The sequence below is a fragment of the Maniola jurtina genome, chromosome 28 (assembly GCF_905333055.1).
Source record: "Maniola jurtina chromosome 28, ilManJurt1.1, whole genome shotgun sequence".
Taxonomy (NCBI): Eukaryota; Metazoa; Arthropoda; class Insecta; order Lepidoptera; family Nymphalidae; genus Maniola; species Maniola jurtina.
This window is the reverse complement of record NC_060056.1, coordinates 1,971,171-1,993,983: the sequence shown is the minus strand read 5'-3', so window position 1 is coordinate 1,993,983 and position 22,813 is coordinate 1,971,171. Positions and strand designations below refer to the sequence as shown.

General features: G+C 36.3%; 3 protein-coding genes across 7 annotated transcripts in view; 2 read left to right on the top strand and 1 right to left on the bottom strand.

Moving 5' to 3' along the window:
* The first annotated feature begins 92 nt into the window (after window positions 1-92).
* LOC123879724 (calmodulin-like protein 4) lies at window positions 93-4,018 on the top strand. The gene is made up of 6 exons (XM_045927628.1): window positions 93-204; window positions 283-313; window positions 1,681-1,794; window positions 2,390-2,481; window positions 3,370-3,477; window positions 3,912-4,018. The coding sequence occupies exons 1-6, from the start codon at window positions 202-204 to the stop codon at window positions 4,011-4,013; spliced, it is 450 nt and encodes a 149-aa protein (XP_045783584.1). The 5' UTR covers window positions 93-201; the 3' UTR covers window positions 4,014-4,018.
* A 13,462-nt stretch (window positions 4,019-17,480) lies between these two features.
* On the bottom strand, window positions 17,481-20,950 carry LOC123879721. The gene is made up of 4 exons (XM_045927621.1): window positions 20,510-20,950; window positions 19,433-19,523; window positions 18,649-18,767; window positions 17,481-17,757 (listed from the first exon to the last, which is right to left on the bottom strand). The coding sequence occupies exons 1-4, from the start codon at window positions 20,646-20,648 to the stop codon at window positions 17,582-17,584; spliced, it is 525 nt and encodes a 174-aa protein (XP_045783577.1). The 5' UTR covers window positions 20,649-20,950; the 3' UTR covers window positions 17,481-17,581.
* Window positions 20,951-21,172: 222 nt separating this feature from the next.
* Window positions 21,173-22,813, top strand: part of LOC123879655 — a 51,754-nt gene continuing 50,113 nt past the window's right edge. For all 5 annotated transcript variants that reach the window (XM_045927484.1, XM_045927483.1, XM_045927486.1 and 2 more), the window contains exon 1: window positions 21,173-21,609. In XM_045927484.1, coding sequence (XP_045783440.1) covers window positions 21,346-21,609 — 264 coding nt within the window. In that variant the 5' untranslated portion in view covers window positions 21,173-21,345. The remainder of the gene's footprint in view (window positions 21,610-22,813) is intronic.

Below are 22,813 nucleotides of genomic sequence, written 5' to 3'. Positions count from 1 at the left end.
TATACGAAAATTACCTTAATTTTTACTGAGCTTTAGCTCATGAGTTCCAAAAAACATTATCAAAGTCTATGGCTATGGTAACATAATCTGTGTACATAACTTATTTTTATGGTTGTTTGTCTGTGGTACTAAACTTTTCTTTCCGAATTTTTTGAACCTTTGTTTATTTTACTTGTTTTTTCAGTTTTTCTCCTGTTCATTATGGTAATAAATATTATTTTTGCACTTTAATAATGCTAAGTGTATCTTTGTGTAAGTTCTAATAAATAAAATGTGTTTCAGGCACGCTATTTCAAAGAACAAGATATCGACGGTGAGTGGATTTCTTATCAGATTTTTATGATAGAATTAATGATAAACTTCTTAATATGCGTGCAATTTAGTATATGAAGTATACAGCCTATCATATAAACTAACATTTTTCACTTAAAAGTAAGTTATGGCTGTTAAAATAAATAATTTATTAGGTACAGTTAGATTGCCCTAGTTTGAAAGGTCACAAGCACGCAAGTTAGAATCTCAGCTCTATTATTGTTGGAAGAATGATCGTCATCATCATTAACAACTGATAGACACCCACTACTGGACATATGTCTGTCGTAGGGACTTCCACATTTCACTGTCTTGCGCCGCATGCTCCCTGCGACTCATATAATATGAAGACATAAGAATAAATAACATGCTTTTATTGTACTCCACATAAAACTCTCCACATAAAAGTAAGCCTCAATAGCTCAACGGTTATAGGAGCGGACTGAAAACCGAAAGGTCGGAGGTTCAAACCCCACCCGTTGCACTATTGTCGTACCCACTCCTAGCACAAGCTTAACACTTAGTTGGAGGGGAAAGGGGAATGTTAGTCATGATTAAAATAATTACTAATATTCTTTTAAAAAAAAATTCATAGAATAGAATCATAACAACCTTATTGGTGCCTAGTGATATAGCGTAAAAGTACAGCTACTTAAGATTATTCTGTTTCTATTTCCACTTTAAAGTCATTAAGAAAATCTTAATGGTTCAATGGTTTAGGAAACTGTAATCAGAAAGTCCTTGGTACAAATTTCATCTGATGGACTGAAGTTATCCTGGACCAGAAAATGGAATATTAGTTATACAAAGTTTTTAGACCCAGTTTTTAACTATATGTTAATATGCCAGTTTATCAGTCAAATCAGTTTATTATCCATACTATTAAAATGCTATAAATGCAGAAGTCTGTCTAATAGCTTTTCATGATCCTTGCATTAAACTGATTTTGACTAAATATCCATAGTCTAAATTCCACAGATGTAAGAAGCGACTTGTCTCCTTGTTTTTAATTTAAACTGCCCGGCTAGCATGGGCAGTAGATAAAAATTATATCCCCCATTATATCCACTAATTTCTATGACATCAGTGGATATAATCGGGGGATATAATTTTTATCTACTGCCCATGCCAGCCGGGCTGCTAGGATATGGAATGCCCTTCCAGCATCAATGTTCCCTTTCAATTTTAACATGGGTACCTTCAAATCACGAGTGAATAGGCATCTTCTTAGGCTGCATCATCACTTGCCAGAGGTCTGATTGCAGCCAAGCGCTAGTTTATGAGTTAAAAAAAATCAGTACAAAGTTAGCTTGCAAAAAATACCTAAATAGTTGAAAAAGTATAGTAAACTTATTTGTCTTATTTCAGAGTTCAGAGAATGCTTCTACTTGTTTGCGAGGTCGGGACAGATAACCTCATTGGATGAGCTGACAGTTGTTATGAGGTCCCTTGGCATGAGCCCTACCATACAGGAGTTAACAGGTATAACCTATATTCACCCTATAATTCTAGTATTTTATCCAAATTGGTTTTTTTAGGTTCTGTATTTCAAGAGATAAAAAGGAACCCTTATAGGATCACTCTGTTATCTGTTTGTTGTATCTGTCAAGACCCATCAAGGAATTCAAAACCTATAGGGTACTTCCCGTTGACCTAGAATCATGACATTTGCCAGGTAGATAGATCTTCTAGCTCAAGTTAAATGAAAACCCGAAAACTGTTTTATGGTTACATCATAAAAAAGTTTTGTCTCTTGTACGATGGTATGAAACCATTTATGTGCAATTCTAATTTGACTTTAACCAGTTTTTTATAAATGTATATCATGCACAATACTATAGTTAACTAGCTGATGCCCGCGACTTCGTCCCCGTAGATTTAGGTTTGCCGAAATCCCGTGGGAACTCTTTGATTTTCCATTATATAAAATTAGGATATGTGCTAATTCAGGATAATATCTACCTTCATTACAAATTTCAGCTAAATCCGTCTAGTAGTTTTTGCGTGAAGGTGTAACAAACACACACACTTACACACAAACTTTCGCCTTTATAATATTAGTGTGATAATCTTTCAGGGTACCTCAAAGGCAAGGGTGGTAAGATGTCGTTTGCAGATTTCCTGGAAGTCATGCACATACATTCCCGCGCTGAGAATTTGCCACATGAAGTGAGTTTTCTACTCATTACTAGTACACTCGCTAACTCAGTGATCAACATTCAACACAGAATGATGGCCACTAAGCTCATTTGACGTTTATTTTTTTTATATTTTTTTTTCAATTTTTCAAAGCCAAAAGGAAATATAATGATTTTAGCAGTCTATGTATATTTGTATCCAAATTCTGTGTGCTCCACCATAGCGCCTAAACTACTGGACCGATTGTTGATGAATGAGGTGTCAATTGATTCGTCGTAAAGGCCCAGGTAACATAGGCTTTATTTAATACGAAAAAATTGTCCAGCGGATATTATATTAAAAAAAGTGGGGTCTCCAAAAATATTTTTTTGCTATAGTATCGAGTGGGGTGTCAAATGAAAGAGGAGAAAATTCTGAACTCATGTACAACAACATTCAAATACACCAAACGACAGACAAAAACAGTTGTACTCTATAATTTCAGTGTTATTAAGATGATCGCAGTTGGGTTCTAGTTTTCAACTTTATCTTGTTAACAATTTGATTATATTCAAGACACCAAAAGCTTATACCACAATTACGATTGGGCAATCGCTTTGCAATTGCGCATTGTGAGGTCTACATATCCTGAGGATGCTCCGTTGTTGGGGCGAAACGTGCGTCGTCGAGTGGTTTTGGGCTTTGTGTGGTGCTGCGTGATGGTGGTGCATATTTCTTGCTTGGTGGCTGGCTTTGCATGCTTAGCAGTGGGAGGGCGGGCGGTGTATACCTACGATATGCTGCATGTTGCACCATATAGATTTGGTTTAGCAGATTTTAGCAAATCGAGCTTTTGGTTACTTGTATATCATGAAATTCCGCAAAATAACGCCTGGTTCCATATAAATTTGATTATATCTTAATATTCTTCATAAACAGGTGGTGAATGCCTTCAAAGCCGGCGACGGGGACAAAAGGGGCATAATCCCAGCGAAGCAGCTTCGAAACCTGCTGCAGAACTGGGGCGAAGGCCTATCTTCACGCGAGGTTCATTTCACTTAAAAATATCCCAGTATAATGTCTGTCTGTCTGTAAGAAAAACTATAGGGTACTCCCCGTTGACCTAGAATCATGAAATTTGGCAAGTAGGTAGGTCTGTGCTATGAGAGAAAAAAAAGTAAAGAGAAAAATCCAAAAACTGAAACAGAATTTGTGTTTACATCACAAAAAAAATTACGATGTGTTCATGACCAAATATTTAATATTTTCAATTTTCAAAGTAAGATAAATATACTAAGTGGGATATCATGTGAAAAGGCTTTACCTGTACATTTTTAAACAGAATTTTTTATTTTTATGACTATCATTTTGATTGATCGTGCAAAACGTCGAAAAAAATACCCGACTACGGAACCCTCGGTGCGCGAGTCTGACTCGCACTTGGCCGGTTTTTTAATGTCTATTTATTTTATTTTTTGCAGATAGATAACATCTTTCGAGAGGCCAACGTCTTGAACAACGGTACAGTCCGCTACGAAGACTTCGTGAAAATCGCCTGCGCGCCCGTCCCTGACTATTACTAAATAGTTAAAACCACTCCTTAATGTACTTTATAAAGGACACTTTGTCATAACAATGTATTTAACAAGTGTAAATTAAAAGTTTATAACACCCCCGACAAGTGAAGGTTACAGTAACTAGAAAAGAGCTGATAACTTTCAAACGGCTGAACCGATTTTCTTGGATTATAAGAGATACACTAAGAACACTCTCGATCTAGCTACCTTTCAAACAAAAAAAAAAACTAAATTAAAATCGGTTCATTAGTTTAGGCGCTACGATGCCACAGACATACACATGTCAAACTTATAAGTTATAACACCCCTCTTTTTGAGTCTAGGGTTAAAAAGGACACTTGTCATAACAGTGTACTTTATAAATGACATTTGTCATAAGAATGCACTTAAAAAGGAGACTGATACATGAAAGATATTCTCCTAATGACGGCCGTCCAGTCCTTTTTCAGTTAGTAAAATTTGCAATAATAGTGGGGCTACATTTCCTATCGATTTTCTAAAATTTACTATAGTAATGATTTAAAAAAATATATGTTCTTACAAGTAATACATTCTCATTGACAAATTAATTTACGAATTCCTAGATTATAATCGTCTATACACAGGTGTAAAAGAAAAAAGGTTTTTAATTTTTTACCTGTTATTTTTTATACACCCTGTGAAAATAAGGGCCGAATTAACAATTAATTGGTGACTAAGAAATTTTAACATAAGCGAGATTAACAAAATTATTTTTAAGAAATTATTAAAAGATATATTTTTGTATAACTAAATTATTCGATTTGTATTATGGATATGGATTATTTTGGTGAAATAATATAATAAAACAAATGATTATCATCAAAAATCCTTTTATTTCAAATATAACAAACATCCTGTAACATGATATGGCACTAGTGTTGTGGTCCATTCCGCTAAAAGATCCAGTTGTTTGATTACAGAAAAAATTACACGTAATTACAGAAAAAATTACACGTAATTACAGAAAATATTACACGTAATTACAGAAAAAATTACACGTAATTACAGAAAAAATTACACGTAATTACAGAAAAAAATTACACGTAATTACAGAAAATATTACACGTAATTACAGAAAAAAATTACACGTAATTACAGAAAATATTACACGTAATTACAGAAAAAAATTACACGTAATTACAGAAAATATTACACGTAATTACAGAAAAAAATTACACGTAATTACAGAAAATATTATGCATGATTACAGAAAGTATTGAACCTAACTACGGAAATTAAATTTTATTTTTATCTATAATTTATTAACTCAGTAGGTATTTATTTGTGTATAGATATCTATACAAAAATACTAATTTTATTACCTAAAATATACACAAATTTGACAATACATAGAACAAAAATTGACTTATATATATACAGGGTGTTTGGTAATTAGTATATAATGACGACACATACCCATGCTACTTTGATCTGATAAATACAATGCTGAAGCAAAATTTTAATTTTTTTATGTCCAAGTTTTCATGGACCTAACGGGCCCTAACTCACTGAGATCGTTGGCCTTGGCCTATCTAAAGATGGCCAATGATCTCAGTGAGTTAGGGCACGTTAGGGTAATTAAAACTGCCATATTTTTTTTGTATGGAAATTTTTATTATTTTATTTCGTCATTATACTTCAGCATTGTATTTATCAGATCAAATTAGCATGAGTACGTGTCGTCTTTATATACTAATTACCATACACCCTGTATACAAATAACTAAATACCACTAAAATTATTACAAATGAAAACAAAATTACAGAAAAGGTTTAATAAAATAGTCAAAAATATCGAATGTGATTACAGAAAATATTTAACTAGAACCTATCAGAATAATACAATACTAAACTATGGTAAAACTAAACTATGAAATAAATTTAAATCTAAATTAAAACTACATAGCCAAAAAAATGTCACATGATCACAGAAAAAAATAATTCATAACACATCATCACAGAAAATATTCATTAAAATTACAGAAAATAATATCTAACAATTCGTATAATGTTAAGGTGGAAGCGACGGGTCTGCCTGCGAAATTCAAATTTAATTTAATTTTTTTTGGTTTCTAAATAAGGGGGACTTCGTCTGTGTTGGTGTTAGCTGGTGGGCGTGCTCTGCCTTTTTGGAGTGTTTTTTTTTTTTGTTAAAACTGACTGGAAAGCGCTCTGGGGGGGTGCCGTGTGTGTGTCGGCGAGCGCCGGCACAGACGGGGTCCACACTTGTATAGTTTAACTAACTTGTTACAAATAACTACAAACTTGACATTGGCCAATCTTTGTAAAGCCAGACGAGAGAGGAAAAAAAAATAAGGGTCCAGTTTAAGAAATTAGCTCTAGTATAGACTAATTTGTGAGTAATAGCCGATAGAGCCTTTCAAGTAAAGATTTTTATATAAACCTGTGAGGATGATACTGCCATTGGCGCAGTTAAAGTGCCATAAGCGTAATTTGTCGTATTAGTTTACAAATTGCGAAAAACCAAATTAAATTTGAATTTCGTGGGCAGACCCATCTCATGCCAATTAACAAAAAATATTTTACATTGGTACAATAAATATTTAGTAAGATTCATTTATAATTTAATGTAATACTTATTATTACTCATTGTTATTATGTACGTTAACTTTTATTACGGTTATTTTCGATAATCAAACAACTTTACTCATAACTAAATAAATAACAATCAATGCAAAATACCTACTTTGTCCTACCACTATGGTATAAGCACACGGTTAAAAATTTCAAACAGTTAAAATAAGTGCTGTATAGTCTCATACTGGTATCAATTCTGATAAATTGGAGCCTCAATAGCTCAACGGTTGAGGAGCGGACTGAATACCGAAAGGTCGGCGGTTCAAACTCCACCCGTTGCACTATTGTCGTACCTACTCCTAGCACAAGCTTTACGCTTAGTTGGAGGGGAAAGAGGAATGATTAGCATGGCTAATAATTAAAAAAAAAAAATCGCCATAGGCGTACTTACACTACAAGTGAAAGTAGTTAGTAGGTATAGGACTCTCTCTGTTACATAATTCCATACAAATGATAGACAAAATCTCAGTAAAGCTTTAACCATTTTGAGTTACCGACCAATCACAAACGAAACTTTCTAGTTGAATTAAAGAGAGCCTCGATAGCTCAACGGTTGAGGAGCGGACTGAATTCTGAAAGGTCGGCGGTTCAAATCCCACCCGTTGCACTATTGTAGTACCCACTCCTGGCACAAGCTTTACACTTAATTGGAGGGGAAAGGGGAGTATTAGTCATGATTAGCATGGCTAATAATCTTTAAAAAAAAAATTCGCCATAGGCGTACCTACACTACAAGTGAAATTAGTTAGTATACGACTCTCTCTGTTACGTAATTCCATACAAATGATAGAGACAAAATCTCAGTGGGCGTTAACCATTTTGAGTTACCGACCAATCACAAACGAAACTTTCTAGTTGAATTTCGAATGTTTTTTGAAAACATGTTTGTGATTGGTTGGTAGGTAACTCAAAATGGTTAGCTTTACTGAGGTTTTGTCTCTATCATTTGTATGGAATTACGTAACAGAGAGAGCGCTTTAATAACTTTTCGCGGTTAGATATAGTAGGGGGGATGTCTTCCAATGCTGCGTTAACAGGGCTCTCTCCGTCACTCGTTTCATACAATCGTAGTTCCAATTTCATTTGAATATTAAGCAACCAAAGTTCATGAAATTAGAAACTAATATCTATGCTTGTGATTTTCCAGATTAAAAATTCACATACAAACCATTGAGCCCCTGTAATTTTAAAACTACATATTTTTAGAAAAATCTGAAACACAACAGGCACAGATATTAGTTTCTAGAATATGTCTGCAAAATTTCATGGACTTTGGTTGCTTAGTATTCAAATGAAATTAGAACTACGACTGTATGGAGTAAGTGACGGAGAGAGCCCTGTTAATGACTATACGGCACTCATACAACTGTCAAATGAATTAGTCATATTCACACATTTTGTGCCACACAAAACGTGCGAAAATTACAATTTTTAAAACAACACACAGTACAAAAGTATCAACTATGCTATTCTAAAACTATTGGCTAAAATCAACAAACTTTACTTTCACTATCTTTTTAATAAACGATGAATTTAATAACAGCGATGATCTTAATTTATCATAAGTTCCGGATTTGAATAAACACAGTTAATTTTTTAATACATTTGCTCGGAAAGTTGATCTTATTACATTGCTTTCCAAACAGTAAAGTAGAATATTATTGGACACGTGCGATAAAATATTACTGCACAAGTGCGGTAACGACCCTGTTCAAATGCTAACAGGCATGGCTCGCCAAACTGAACAACTGTTGTACACCATATAAGTTAACTAGCTTACTAACTTCGTTCGCGTGGGTATAGGTTTTTAAAAATCCCGTGGGAACTCTTTGTTATAAAAAGTAGCCTATGTGCTAATCCAGGGTATATTCTATCTCCATTCTAAATTTTAGCACAATCCGTCTAGTAGTTATGCGTGAAGGAGTAACAAACATACACACACACACACTCAAACTTTCGCCTTTATAATATTAGTGTGATGTGAAGTGTGATTAATGTTAAAAACTGTATTAAAAATACTAATAAAAAAAAAATAAGTAATGATAATCATGTATTACTTTTTTTACTTACAAATACATATATATTTAAAAAAAACGTTATATGATACACGCGCGTACAGAAAATAGAACTCTCAGTGCATTTAAAACCATCGCCTGTAATTACTACTTTGCTCACTTGCAACATAATCTGATCTAAATTCTTGGTTTATTAATAAGATAATCAAAGTTTTCTAAAACTAAGGTGATAACATTATCGAAGATCAATTATTATTATAATATTGCTCAAGTGTATACATATAATTGTATAATTTAAAACAGTTAAATATTGCGAAATCGACTTGTAAATTGGCACCACTCGTGTACTACATTTTTATAGGAAAAATACTGATTAGGAGGTGTATATTCACTTTTTATGCATAATTTTTTATATAAATTGTAACATAAACGTAAAGCGGAATTTACATTACGAAATTAGTTTCACGACATTAATTTCACTATCAATTGCATGTGTAAATATGAAATAAGACGTCTACACGTGCGATTGATAGTGAAATTCATGTCGTGACAATAATTTCGTAATGTAAATTAGGCTTAATATATGCGTCTAAATTTTCAACCAGCGCTAGTCGCTACTACCTTTTATTACAATACCTAATTCAATATTATCGGGCACACTATCGGGACAACCGATCTTTCGCATAGTATGGCATAGTTAAAGCGGAATTTACATTACGAAATTAGTTTCACGACATTAATTTCATTATCAATTGCACGTGTAAACGTCTAATTTCGTAATGCATGCATTACGCAATTTAGAATTCACCAGTGCTTCGTCACCAATGCGTCTTCTAGCCAGGCGATCTACTGAACCCAATGCTTCAAGCTGGTACTTGGCAGAGCCATCCCATACATGGCTGCAGTACTTCGTGCAGGATCGAACTTGAGCTTGGTACAGGGTAAGAAGGTGTTCCGGCGTAAAGTACCGTTTTACTTTGTTGAGGATACCAAGTTTCTTGCTAGCTGTTTTGCCTTGGATTGAGCAATGTTCAAATTTGTAGAGTAGCAATATTTAGAGTCTACAAATTTTAATTCATTTTCCGTCCCTTTTTAGCAATATTAAATAGAAAAGGATGTGGACACTAAATTTAGTTTTGAGAAAGAATCAGAATCAACAGCCCAGTCACATCTACATATAAAACCTTTTGCATTAAAAGTGTCTTCGATTAAGCGGAATTTACATTACGAAATTAGTGGCTTCACATTAATTTTACTATCAATTACGAAATTAGATGTTTTCGTAATACGTGCATTACGAAATTAGATGTTTACACGTGCAATTGGTAATGAAATTAATGTCGTGAAACTAATTTCGTGCCACTAATTTCATAATGTAAATTCAGCTTTATAATTTATGTTAGGAGGTAAGGTGAGCTAGCAGAGTAACTATTTTATAAGGGAAACTCTTAGCCTATGAAGTATAAATAATTACGAAATATTTTAATGTGTTTTTTTTTTCTCAAATTCACACTAAGGAGAAAAATCGAGTATAAATAGTAAATCTAAGAACATTAAAATTGGAGTTAAAATTAATAATTTTATAGTGTATATTCGTCCTAATTATCATATAGAGGTCATACTAAATATAATAAAATACCTGATTGGTAAAGTTTGACAGTTGGTTATTGCTCATTGGTTGGTTAAAAACTTACAGTAGGGTTAGGGTAAAACTTCTGCGGTTTGTTGAGACACTCAATAAATATCGCAACATAATATTATTACTATGAGTTGGCACCAAACAACATTAAACATGTGAATGTTTGACAGGTATGTATGTGACGAATCTCATGATATTTGAGCTTTTAGTTTAAACTAAGAAATAGTTACGTATTTCAGGGTTTTTAGAAATTCCACCCACAAGAGGGTTAAATTGGGGATGAAAGTTTGTATCAGAATCCATCATGGTTTACATGTTAATAATAAAATTATTGACTGGGTAATAGTTGAACAAATACTGCAATATTTATTGATCGTCTGAACCTAGCCTTATATGTAATATTTTATCTATGGGCCTAGCACCAAAGTTTGACAGATACAGGCGATCGGAATCACTTCTTATTTGCTGATTGGTTAGACTTACTATAAATCATTCAGCCAATTGAAGCGATACCGATTGTCGCAATGCGATAATTGCAACTTCCATGCTAGTCCCCTTGAGTAAAACAATTTAATTCCAATTCCTGACACTTTCTCTACACCAAAAATCCTTTCTTCACGAAATAAACACAAATAACTTCTTAGCAATTAATTTAGAGAGCAAACCACTAGTTTCCTTAACTTAATTTCTACAGCAAGGAAAGGATTTTTTTGTATAAGCATCTTTTCAAGAAAGAGTAAGATATTTGGATGTGTTAAAATGTAGGTAGTAGCAAATGTATAATAAGTGTTACTTTACCATTATTTTGTTTATCTTAAAGCATTCGTTGCCTACAAAAGCACTTTGATCTTACATTACATAATACTTATTTACAATTTAACACTAATATAGAGATTCACTCATGATTAAAATAATATACAGGGTATTTGGTAATTAGTATATAATGACGACACGTACCCATGCTACTTTGATCTGATAAACACAATGCTGAAGTATAATGACGAAATAAAATTATAAAAATTTCCATACAAAATTAAAAAAAAAATTATATCAAAGTTTTTACTACCCTACCGTGCCCTAACTCACTGAGATCGTTGGCCATCTTTAGATAGGGTGAGGCCAACGATCTCAGTGAGTTAGGGCACATTAGGGCTATGAAAACTTGGTCATTAAAAAAAATTAAAATTTTGTATGGAAATTTTCATAATTTTACTTCAGCATTGTATTTATCAGATCAAAGCAGCATGGGTACGTGTCGTCTTCATATACGAAAGCTATATATAGTATAACTAGTGTTTTGCTCGGTGCGCGAGCTGCTAAAGCAGCTCACGTGACGTGGTAAGGTAGACTTAATTATATAAAATAAATTTATTTATTAACCCCGATTAATTCACCCCGAAAAAACCCATAAAATGACAGGCATTTCTATTTTTTGTAGAAAATGTAAATCCACCAGCTTGGATTTGAAATTGAATGTCATTATCAAAATCAGCACCCTGGAAAACCCTGAAAACGACATCATGTTTTTCTGAAATGTCATAATTTTCCCCTACTCATATTATTGCGCATCCGAACATATCTCCCATACATTAATGTATCGTTTTCTGTCTCTTTCTAGGAGAATGAGACATTCAATATTCGCCATACAAAATGTATGGGAAAATAAATTCCGCCATTTTGAATTTTTTTTTCTATTCATCGATTAGACCTTTGGATCCTGATCCTCTTTTGCCACGAAGCCGCACCTCCATCTTTTATACCCTCCGAGCTGGACGCCGGCGAAATTTGTATGGCGGCCATCTTTTCTTCGCCATTTTGAATTTTTTTTTCAGCTTTTTGGCAATTGGATGACGTCATGAATGACATTTGGTCGAGCATCCCCCACCTATCTTCAATACCTTGAGCGGACCCTTCACCCGTCTCCGACATCCTCGATCATCAGCTATTTCCAAATTTTTCAATTTATTAAGATACATAATTCACCCCGAAAAACCCCATAAAATGACAGGCATTTCTATTTTTTGTAGAAAATGTAAGTCCGCCATCTTGGATTTGAAAATAAATGTCGTTATCAAAATCAGCACCCAGAAAAACCCTGAAAACGATATCCATATTATTTTTTGTAAATTAGGATAATAATTTAGTAGGGTGCGTGGGTGCGCGGACCACTAAAGTGGTCCGCGAGCATGCAGAGTTTGTTTCACCGAGTAGACCTTCGGATCCTGATCATCTTTTGCCAAGAAACCACTCTTCCATCTTTTATAGCCTCCGAAATATACACCGACGAAATTTGTACGGCGGCCATCTTGTTTTTTCAAAATTTTCCACTTTTTCTATTAATCGTTTACTACATTCTTCAAAGATTGCGAGTTTCAGCGAAATCGGTTGGAAAACAATAGAGTTGCAAAAATCACGTCGGTCGCCATCTTGTTTTTCTGAAATGTCATATTTTTTCCCTACTCGCCTCCCCCACCCGAACACTTCTCCCCTACATTATTGTATCGTTTTCCGGCTCTTTCTAGGAGAATGAGACATTCAATATTCGCCATACATTTTCTATGGGAAAAAAAATCCGCCATTTTGATTTTTTTTTCTAATTATCGAGTAGACCTTCAGATCCTGATCATCTTCTTCCCAGAAACCACACTTCCATCTTTTATACCCTCCGAGCTGGACACCGGCGAAATTTGTATGGCGGCCATCTTTTCTTCGCCATTTTGAAATTTTTTTTCAGCTTTTTGGCAATTGGATGATGTCATGAATGACATTTGCTCGAGCACCCCCCACCTATCCTCAATACCTTAAGCGGGCCCTTCACCCGTCTCCGATATCCTCAATCATCAGCTCTCTCCATAATTTTGGCTTACTAAGTTTTTGTTTTCTATACGACACCATCAGTGAAAAAAAAATTTTTCATACAAAATTTTACAGGAGTTTCTTAGTTGAAAATCTCGAAAATCTCCCCAAAAGTGGCAACACCGGTTGCATATCTTCATACTGCCAGCCGAGATACACAATCGATTCATACATTCTGACTTTCCAAAATGTTGCCAACTGCCTCAAAAACGTGATCAAAATTTCGAAAAGTAAAGAAAAATACAAAATGGCCGCCAACTCGTTTCACAGAAAGATTTTACACGGTTTCATAATTTTCCTATTAACTACAGGATATACCGCTTCCGATGACGTTTCAATCTTTCCTCTCGCTCGCACCCACGCGAAAGGGGATACCGTGAAAAAGACCGTGTCGAAAATCACTTTTACTTTGATAAATTCCAGTGTTGCCAGTCTCCGGCGACAAAAATACCCAAATGTCATTTGTACGAGCAAAACACATAATCGCTCATACTCGTATTTTGCGAAAAGTCCGTATTTCGATTTTTTACAATTTCCCGAAAATCTTGAAATTTCCCTAAAAATGGGGTAATTTTTTCCCACCGATCTATACCCCGAGCCTACACGTACAATCGCTTCATAGAAGCCGAATCACTCCGATGTTGCCAACTTTGAGATATTTAACTTTTAAAATTGCATTTTTTCGTACCTCGAACAAAACGGCCGCCACGACAGCCGCCATCTTGAATTTTTAAAAACCACTCCCGTTCTGTTAAAATACAGGACAGTCGTGGGCGAAATCAAAAAAAATAATTATTCTCGATTACCCCGTTTCGGATCTGTGGCGCCGCGGTTCGGGGTCGAAAAATGAAAATTTTGAAAACGCTACGGCTCGGCCGCCATCTTGTTTTTCCAATTTTTTCCACACTTTCTGTTATTCATTTACTACTTTCTTCAAAGTTTGCAAAATTCAACAAAATCGGTTGGAAAACAACGGAGCTGCAAAAATCACATCGGCCGCCATCTTGTTTTTCTGAAATGTCATAATTTTTCCCCAGAGGGTTCCCGAATCCGAACACATCTCCCCTAAATCACTATATCATTTTCCTTCTCTTTCTAGGAGAACAATTATGTCAATGAGTGAGTGAGTCAGTGGTAATTGAGCTATATATAGTATAACTAGTGTTTTGCTCGGTGCGCGAGCTGCTAAAGCAGCTCTCGTGACGTGGTTAGGTTTATGAGTTGTGTTAAACCGATTTTTTTTATTAAGATACACAAATTACCCCGAAAACCCCATAAAACGACACCTATATATTGAGGTTAATAAAGTAGGGTGCGTGGGTGCGCGGACCACTAAAGTGGTCCGCGAGCATGCAGAGTTTGTTCCACCGAGTAGACCTTCGGACCCTGATCATCTTTTGCCAAGAAACCACTCTTCCATCTTTTATAGCCTCCGAGATAGACATCGACGAAATTTATACGGCGGCCATCTTGTTTTTCTAAAATTTTCCACTTTTCCTATTAATTGTTTACTACATTCTTCAAAGATTGCGAGTTTCAACGAAATCAGTTGGAAAACAAAAGAGTTGCAAAAATCACGTCAGTCGCCATCTTGTTTTTCTGAGATGTCATAATTTTTCCCTACTCGCCTCCTCCACCCGAACACATCTCCCCTACATTATTGTATCGTTTTCCGTCTCTTTCTAGGAGAATGAGACATTCAATATTCACCATACATTTTCTATGGGAAAATAAATTCCGCCATTTTGAATTTTTTTTCTATTCATCGAGTAGACCTTCAGACCCTGATCGTCTCTTGCCACGAAACCACACTTCCATCTTTTATAACCTCCGAGCTGCACGCCGGCAAAATTTGTATGGCGGCCATCTTTTTTTCGCCATTTTGAATTTTTTTTCAGCTTTTTGGCAATTGGATGACGTCATGAATGACATTTGGTCGAGCACCCCCCACCTATCTTCAATACCTTGAGCGGACCCTTCACCCGTCTCCGACATCCTCGATCATCAGCTATTTCCAAATTTTTCCTCGATTTTTTTTTTGTTTTCTATACGAAACCATCAGTGGAAAAAAAAATTTCATACAAAATTTTACAGGAGGAGTTTTTGGGGAGAATCTCGAAAATCTCCCCAAATGTGGCAACACTGTTTACATATTTTGATACTGCTGGTTGAGTCACACAATCGATTGATATATGTCGACTTTCCAAAATGTTGCCAACTGCCTCAAAAACGTGGTCAAAATTTCGAAAAATAAAAAAAAATACAAAATGGCCGCCAACTCGTTTCACAGAAAGATTTTACACGGTTTCATAATTTTCCTATTAACTACAGGATATACCGCGCCCGATGACGTTTCAATCTTTCCTCTCGCTCGCACCCACGCGAAAGGGGATACCGTGAAAAAGACCGTGTCGAAAATCACTTTTACTTTGATAAATTCCAGTGTTGCCAGTCTCCGGCAACAAAAATACCCAAATGTCATTTGTACGAGCAAAACACGTAATCGCTCATACTCGGATTTTTCAAAAAGCCCGTATTTCGATTTTTTACAATTTCCCGAAAATCTTGAAATTTCCCGAAAAATGGGGTAATTTTTCCCCACCAATCTATACCTCCAGTTCATACGTACAATCGCTTCATAGAAGCCGAATCGCTCCGATGTTGCCAACTTTGAGATATTTAACTTTTAAAATTGCGTTTTTTCATACCTTTAACATAACGGCCGCCATGACAGCCGCCATCTTGAATTTTTAAAAATCACTCCCATTCTGTCAAAATACAGGATAATTGTGGGCGAAACACGAAAAAATAATTATCCTCGACTACCCCGTCTCGGATCTGTGGCGCCGCGGTTCGGGGTCGAAAATTCAAAATTTTCGAAACGCTGCGGTTCGGCCGCCATCTTGTTTTTCCAATTTTTTTCACATTTTCTATTAACCGTTTACTACTTTCTTCAAAGATTGTAAAATTCGATGAAATCGGTTGGAAAACAACGGAGCTGCAAAAATCACGTCGGCCGCCATCTTGTTTTTCCGAAATGTCATAATTTTTCCCCAGTCGACTCCCCCATCCGAACACAACTCCCCTACATCATTATATCATTTTCCGTCTCTTTCTAGGAGAACAATTATGTCAATGAGTCAGTCAGTGGTAATCGAGCTATATATAGTATAATTACCAAAAACCATGTATAGATTGATTGAAGGAGATTCAGTAAAAAAGATCCTACTCTATGGAATTGTATAAGGTTAAAATTTCTACTGGAAATATAAGGAAAACCCAAATATATGGCAAGTTTAGACGATCAATTAATATTGCAAGTACGTTGTAGGCCTACTCACACATCACTAACTATGACGTCACATATCAGTGACGTCATAGTTCCGGCACAGTAGGTACCGTCAATGTGATTTGTTATCATTATTATTGACGAGATCACGAATATCTCAATATTTATTGAACATCTGGCTTGCATATGATTAAAACGTTGGTTTGTTTGAATGTTGTATGAATTACAGTCACTCAATTTCATACTTTCACCAAGCAAAAGTGTGCTAGCAAAGGCATCGGTGATTTTATTATTAAAAAACCTATATTAATAGGATAGGATAGGATTTATCTATACTTGTTCTGCGTGACCTTACAATTATACTCTACTAGCTGACGCCCGCGACTTCATCCGCGTGGATTAAGGTTTTTCGAAATCCCGTGGGAACTCTTTGGTTTTCCGGGATAAAAAGTAGCCTATGTGCTAATCCAGGATATTATCTATCTCCATTCCGAATTTCAGCCAAATCCGTCCAGTAGTTTTTGCGTGAAGGAGTAACAAACATACACACACACACACAAACAAACTTTCTCCTTTATAATATTAGTGTGATCCATGGAAAGAAATAGTATAGCTCTCTCTCTCTGTTACGTAATCCCTAACAAATGATGGAGACAAAATATAACCATTTTGAGTCACCAGCCAATCACAAACGAAACTATATTTTCTAATTGAATTTCGGATGTTTCTGGAAAACATTTTCGAATTGAATTTCGAATGTTTTTTTGAAAACATGTTTTTAATTTTTGCGCCCACTGAGATTTTTGTCTCTATCATTTGAATGGGATTACGTAAGAGAAAGAGCGCAATACTAACTTCTTTCCATGGATAGAGTATAGCAACTCGACAGACATGACCTAACTCGTGGATTGGAGAGCACGTTAAGCCGTCGGTCCCGGTTATTATCACTAACATCTGATAATTACTGTAAATTAACCTAAGAGTCGAAAATTTCGTTCTCTTATGCGGAAGGATCTGGGAACCCACCGCATTTTTAACCCAAGAAAAATCCTACCATTATAGGATTAATGGAAAGGAGTCACGACCCTCAGTAATGAGGAATACGGCTATAGGGAGATAGACTATAGTCAGACAGGTTTTTACGACTGGCAGAACAGTCAGACGTGTTTGTTTTTGATGGAGTTGCCAGGCTTCCTGCGGCGGAAGTTGCCCATCTGCCGCAGTATCTGTGTGTTCTCGTCCTCGATGTCGCGATCCATGCCCGAGGTGCCGGGGATGGTGCCCCAGAGCTTCAGCTTAGAGGGAAGGTATATTAATCCGAGCAGGGTTAAAACTGGAAATAATTGGGGTTGCTTTAGAAACCAACCGAAGCAATTACGGGGTTCGGGTACGGGGGAAAAAATCTACTATTGACGCTCGGAGCCTGAGTTTAATTATAACAAGAGGAACGTTACTATTAACGTGCATAAACCACTGGAGTATGATATTTTCGCGTACATTCTTCATACATTTTTGTCATTACAATATAGTTACTGTACTTCATAAGCGTCTTTTGGATGACATCTGTCACAGGACTCAAGCTACATTTTATGAACTATAAACTGCCATACACCTTCCAACTTCCAAATTACCCTCGATTAAAAAAGCATAACAGTGTTTATCATCATCATCATGATCAAGCCCTTGCCATCCCACTACTGAGTACAGGTCTCCTCTCAGAATGAGAATAGTTTAGGCCTTAGTCCGTAACACTGGTCTTGACCCACCTCTGAGAACATTATGGCGAATTTTAAGGCATGCAGGGTTTCCTCACGATGTTATCCTTCACTGTCAAAGCAAGTGATATTTAGTTGCTTACGTAAAAGTTAAAACGCACTAAAGCGGAATGTACATTACTAAATTAGTGGCACGAAATTAGTTTCACGACATTCATTTCTTTATCAATTGCACGTGTAAATATTTAATTTCGTAATGCATGCATTAGATGCAAAATGACGAAATTTCATTGGCAATTGCACGTTTACATGTGCAATTGATAGTGAAATTATTGTCGTGAAACTAGTTTCGTGCCATTAATTTCGTAATGTGAATTCTGCTTAGCTCCGAAAAGTTAGAGGTGAGTGCCCGTGATCGAACCCCCGACCTTCCGATGATAAGAGGTGGATGTCTTAACCACTAGGCACTAGGCTCTTGAAAAGAAAGTAAGTCTAAAGGTGTTACTCACTATTTAATATGCACGGGAAGACCACGTAAAAGTTGAGATTCGTTGAATGGTAGTAAAAAGCCTCCGTGAAATATAATATTATCGTTAACATGAGTGACCAGTAGCCCATTGATACAACACTGGAATAAAAATATAGTACATTACTGCACGAGACCGGGAAGTAAGCGTTTTCCGTACCGGAGACCGTAAGTTAAGCGTGTGAGTTAGACGCCCGAGTCGATAACAGTTGTAATACTCCTTCAGTTAACTTTCAAACCAATCTAGCGAAAATACAGCATTCCGAACCAGTGGTAGATTATTTTGACGATTCGAAAGCACTTGTAAAAGTTTACTTGAATAAAAATGATTTGAATTTGAATTTGAATTTAAATGAAATTTGCACATTTCATATAATTTTATAGAAAAACACTTCAGTTTAGAGAATCTCTGAAAATAGGAACGATCACTGACTCTTCAGCTTGCAGAGGGAATACATGGGATGCTTTGCGGCTGGTTACGACTGGAGTGTGGTCACTAGCTAGGCAGTTAGGGATAGAACACCACCCATCGCAGTCTCAACCGCGGCGCGCAGCGAGCTGAGTCCATATGAAAGATCACCCCAGACCGGTTCGAAACTATTTTGGGGTTACGTCGACTAAATACATGAGTATAGCCGTAACAATCTAGACTTATAATGGAAATCACTAACCCTAACGATAAGTTAAACTTAAACATTATATTATAATTACAATAGTACGGATTATGAACTTTATCTCAAGTGTGTAAAGTACAAATTTCTACTTACGGCCTGTAATGTATGTACAGGGTGCAGTGTATTAACGCCAGTGCTTTGAGCAGAGAGTACATCCCCAGCATTCTGGATATAGTGAAATCACCTGGAATTGTAATAAATAACTAATTATTCGCATACTACCCATCTTAGCCTAGGTCTAAATATGTTGGGGTGCCAACCAGGTAACCTCCTAGTGTGCCTGGATGCTGCTGGGTCCTTTTAGAGTCATCTGAGGAGAAAAGCAGTATTTGGGCTGTGCACCCCAGTAACATGGCTAGTAATTTCTCTACAGGGATATTGTTGGCTATGGCTAATGACCTGGCAGAGGGGGAGGTTTCTCTGCCTGTCCCTCTGACTGTAGAGGGCACAGTGGATGAAGGCGAAGGACAGGGCGCAGGCGACGTGGGTGGGATTGCCGCCTGCCACCATGGCGGGGCTTTGGGCAATATGTCTGTTGTTTGTCGCCCGTCGAGCCCCCGTTTCGGAAGGCACACCAATGAAGTGCACCTCCCGATGGATGCATGTTGTGTTGTGAAACATGTTGCTATCCCTTTCATAATGCTCTCTGCAGAAAAGGACAGCAGTAAATTTAGAACTGTCAATTTATTTTAGTTTAGAGATTTTGTACATTAATTAATTAGCCACATTGTCTAGATCTTAGGTCTATATATTGATAACATATATTACAATAGGTATTTTATTGACTCCCTGAACTGCCTAATTAACAAAAACCGTCCACTATAAATAACATTTACTGGAGTCAATTTCTACAAGTTTAGGTACATACAAATATTCCAGAAACCAACTTGTTGCAAGTGTTTACACGGTCCTAGACTTTCCAAAGCTAACTTATACAAGATTTATTACTAGTAAGCCATTGGACCCACCACCACTAGGAAATTAACATCGTAATAGGTACTAATTTCGTGCCACTAATTTCGTAATGTGAATTCCGCTTAATGATTCGGTCTGGACTTGTCTCAATATTTATTGACTGTCTGAACCTTGCTTTACGATCTTAAAGATCTAACCTCGAAAAAGTAATATTAATTATTAAAGTTTAAATGAAAGGATTTTTGTACAACTTACCATCTAAATGTTCGCTGTCATTATTGTTCAGAAAAGACCTTCTCTCAATATACGAGCGTCCAGCGGTCCCCAAGTCCATAAAGGCAACGAATGCAATCCAGCCCCGAAAGGCATACAAAACCTTATTCTGCACAGCCATAGTGCATTTATTCCATTAACTTACACATACAAACACGTTTTCATCTTGTTAACTTGTTTCAAAACACTTTAATTAACTAGAAAATCGTATAAAACTAATTGCGGTAACTTTGCCTAAAAACGTTTGCTAATAAGCAAATAATCTAATTAAACGGGCGATTGTTTCTCACGCTAAAACGCGCGTATGTTTAAGCGTGCATCGCACTGCGGTATTTTACCTGCATTATACATTTTCATGCAAAATTTATAATTAGATGCGAGCTTTTCCTATCTCTATGCTTTTCTTTTTCGTTTCGTAATTTGCGCGCATGACAGAATAATGTCAATGTCAATGTCCGCTTCCGCTGCCAATTTTGGTCATAGACAATTTTTTCTTTTCAGAGGTCTATCGCTAGTTCTGGATGGTTGGGTTTTGATATATCAAGCGTAATTCAACGAACGTGGGGACCGTGTGTCTCAAAAATGTTGCCACTATAGAAAAAATATCCCATACTGCCAGTTGCGACTGGTCACACAATCCTAAAAATACCGTCGCCATATTGGTATTGTCAAAAGTTCGGGATCCATCGGTGTGTTGGAAAAAATGGTTTTTCGATTCATACAAAGCGTATTTGTACTGTTTAAGTGTTCTAATTGATTGTGCTGTGACTTTAGATGTTTCCTTTAGTTCGTCCGGTGTGGGGAACTCTTTGTGGATAATGTTTTCGACAGGCAAATGTGGTGTGAGGAGCGGTTCGGAGGAATCTTCGCCCGGTGGTGCGAAGGTGGCTTCGGATGAGGTCGCATCCGCTGTGGCGGCCGTGTCTGACGAGATAGGCGACATCTTGAAGGACGAGTTGGGTGACGCAGACCGTGCGGATCGAATCGGGGCTGAGTTAGCGGACCTGAGCGCGCAGCTAGGCCTCCTGGCAGGGTTAGCTGACGAACCATCCCAAGACTTTCCATCCCTCTTCGAAATCGCAGTAAGTATTTAACGATAGTTTTCACTCGATTCCTCGTAATCCGTCACTCATCACTTTCATGTGTCATTGACCTTTGGGACAGACTGTTTTGACATATTATAGTGAAATGAGCTATGACATAGTAAGAATTCAATGCAAAAGTTACACTTGTTTTTGTGTGTCGGTTTCACTTTTGCTTCTTAATCGACCATAAGAAATTAAAAACTTAATTAAGAAAGAGTATAACAACAATTTAAAAAATAAGTATCAACTTAATGTGCTAAGTTGAAGTGTAAAGAAAATTTTAACTTGTTGACAAAACATGAATTGCTGTTTGTTAAATAAACCGAATTCTTATTCTGATTTTCTACCCTAAAACAGCTACTCTATTAGGGTTGTATACTCAGAAACGTGTATCCACCCTGGACTAAAAAATAATATACAAATTCCAATTTACCATACCCTATCTGTGGTGGCTAAAGGGACACATTTTTCTGAGCCCTAGGGTTTTAGGGTGAAAAAAAGGAATAAGCCTATGATTATCACAGTATCACACTATCACACTAATACTATAGGTGAAAGTGTGTGTTTGTGTGTATGTTTGTTACTCTTTGATGCAAAAAATTAAAATGTGTTCATGAACAAATCATTAGTATGTTATTTTTATGCAAAATATTTTTTGCTTTATTGTGCAAAATGTTGCAAAAATACCTGAGTACAGAACCCTTGGTTCAACTCTGATTCACACTTGGCCGGTTTTTTATTACTGTTTACATTTAGGCTTTACAAACCTTGTGGGAACTAAATTTTTCCCCAATAAAAAGTATCCTATCTCTCTGACTCCACAATGCAATTTATCACTATGAAGAATTTCATCAAGATTGGTTCAGTAGTTGAATATGAAAGGGAGTAGCGCCAAGACACACACATAAATTATCTGAATACTACATAAAGCTTGTGACATTGTCTGAGTGGTTGGGTGGCTATAATTTCCTTGGGAACTCTGATTTTCCAGGATAAAAAATAGTCTATGTGACTCTTCAGGTCTTTAGAGCCTTGATAGCTCAACGGTTGAGGAGCGGACTGAATTCCGAAAGGTCGATGGTTCAAACCCCACCAGTTGCACTATCGTTGTACCCCCTCCTGACACAAGCTTTATGTTTAATTGGAGGGGAAAGGGGAGTATTAGTCATGATTAGCATGGCTAATATTCTTTAAAAAAAAA

What these genes read in the sequence shown, in the direction of transcription:
- LOC123879724 (XM_045927628.1), top strand. An exon ending in CAAAGAACAAGATATCGACG is followed by an intron (nt 314 to 1,680) that starts GTGAGTGGATTT and finishes GTCTTATTTCAG; the next exon opens with AGTTCAGAGAATGCTTCTAC. An exon ending in TACCATACAGGAGTTAACAG is followed by an intron (nt 1,795 to 2,389) that starts GTATAACCTATA and finishes ATAATCTTTCAG; the next exon opens with GGTACCTCAAAGGCAAGGGT.
- LOC123879721 (XM_045927621.1), bottom strand. Translation starts at nt 20,648, where the DNA reads ATGGCTGTGCAGAATAAGGTTTTGTATGCCTTTCGGGGCTGGATTGCA. An exon ending in TGACAGCGAACATTTAGATG is followed by an intron (nt 19,524 to 20,509) that starts GTAAGTTGTACA and finishes TTACAATTCCAG; the next exon opens with GTGATTTCACTATATCCAGA. An exon ending in CTGTACATACATTACAGGCC is followed by an intron (nt 18,768 to 19,432) that starts GTAAGTAGAAAT and finishes TTTTTATTCCAG; the next exon opens with TGTTGTATCAATGGGCTACT.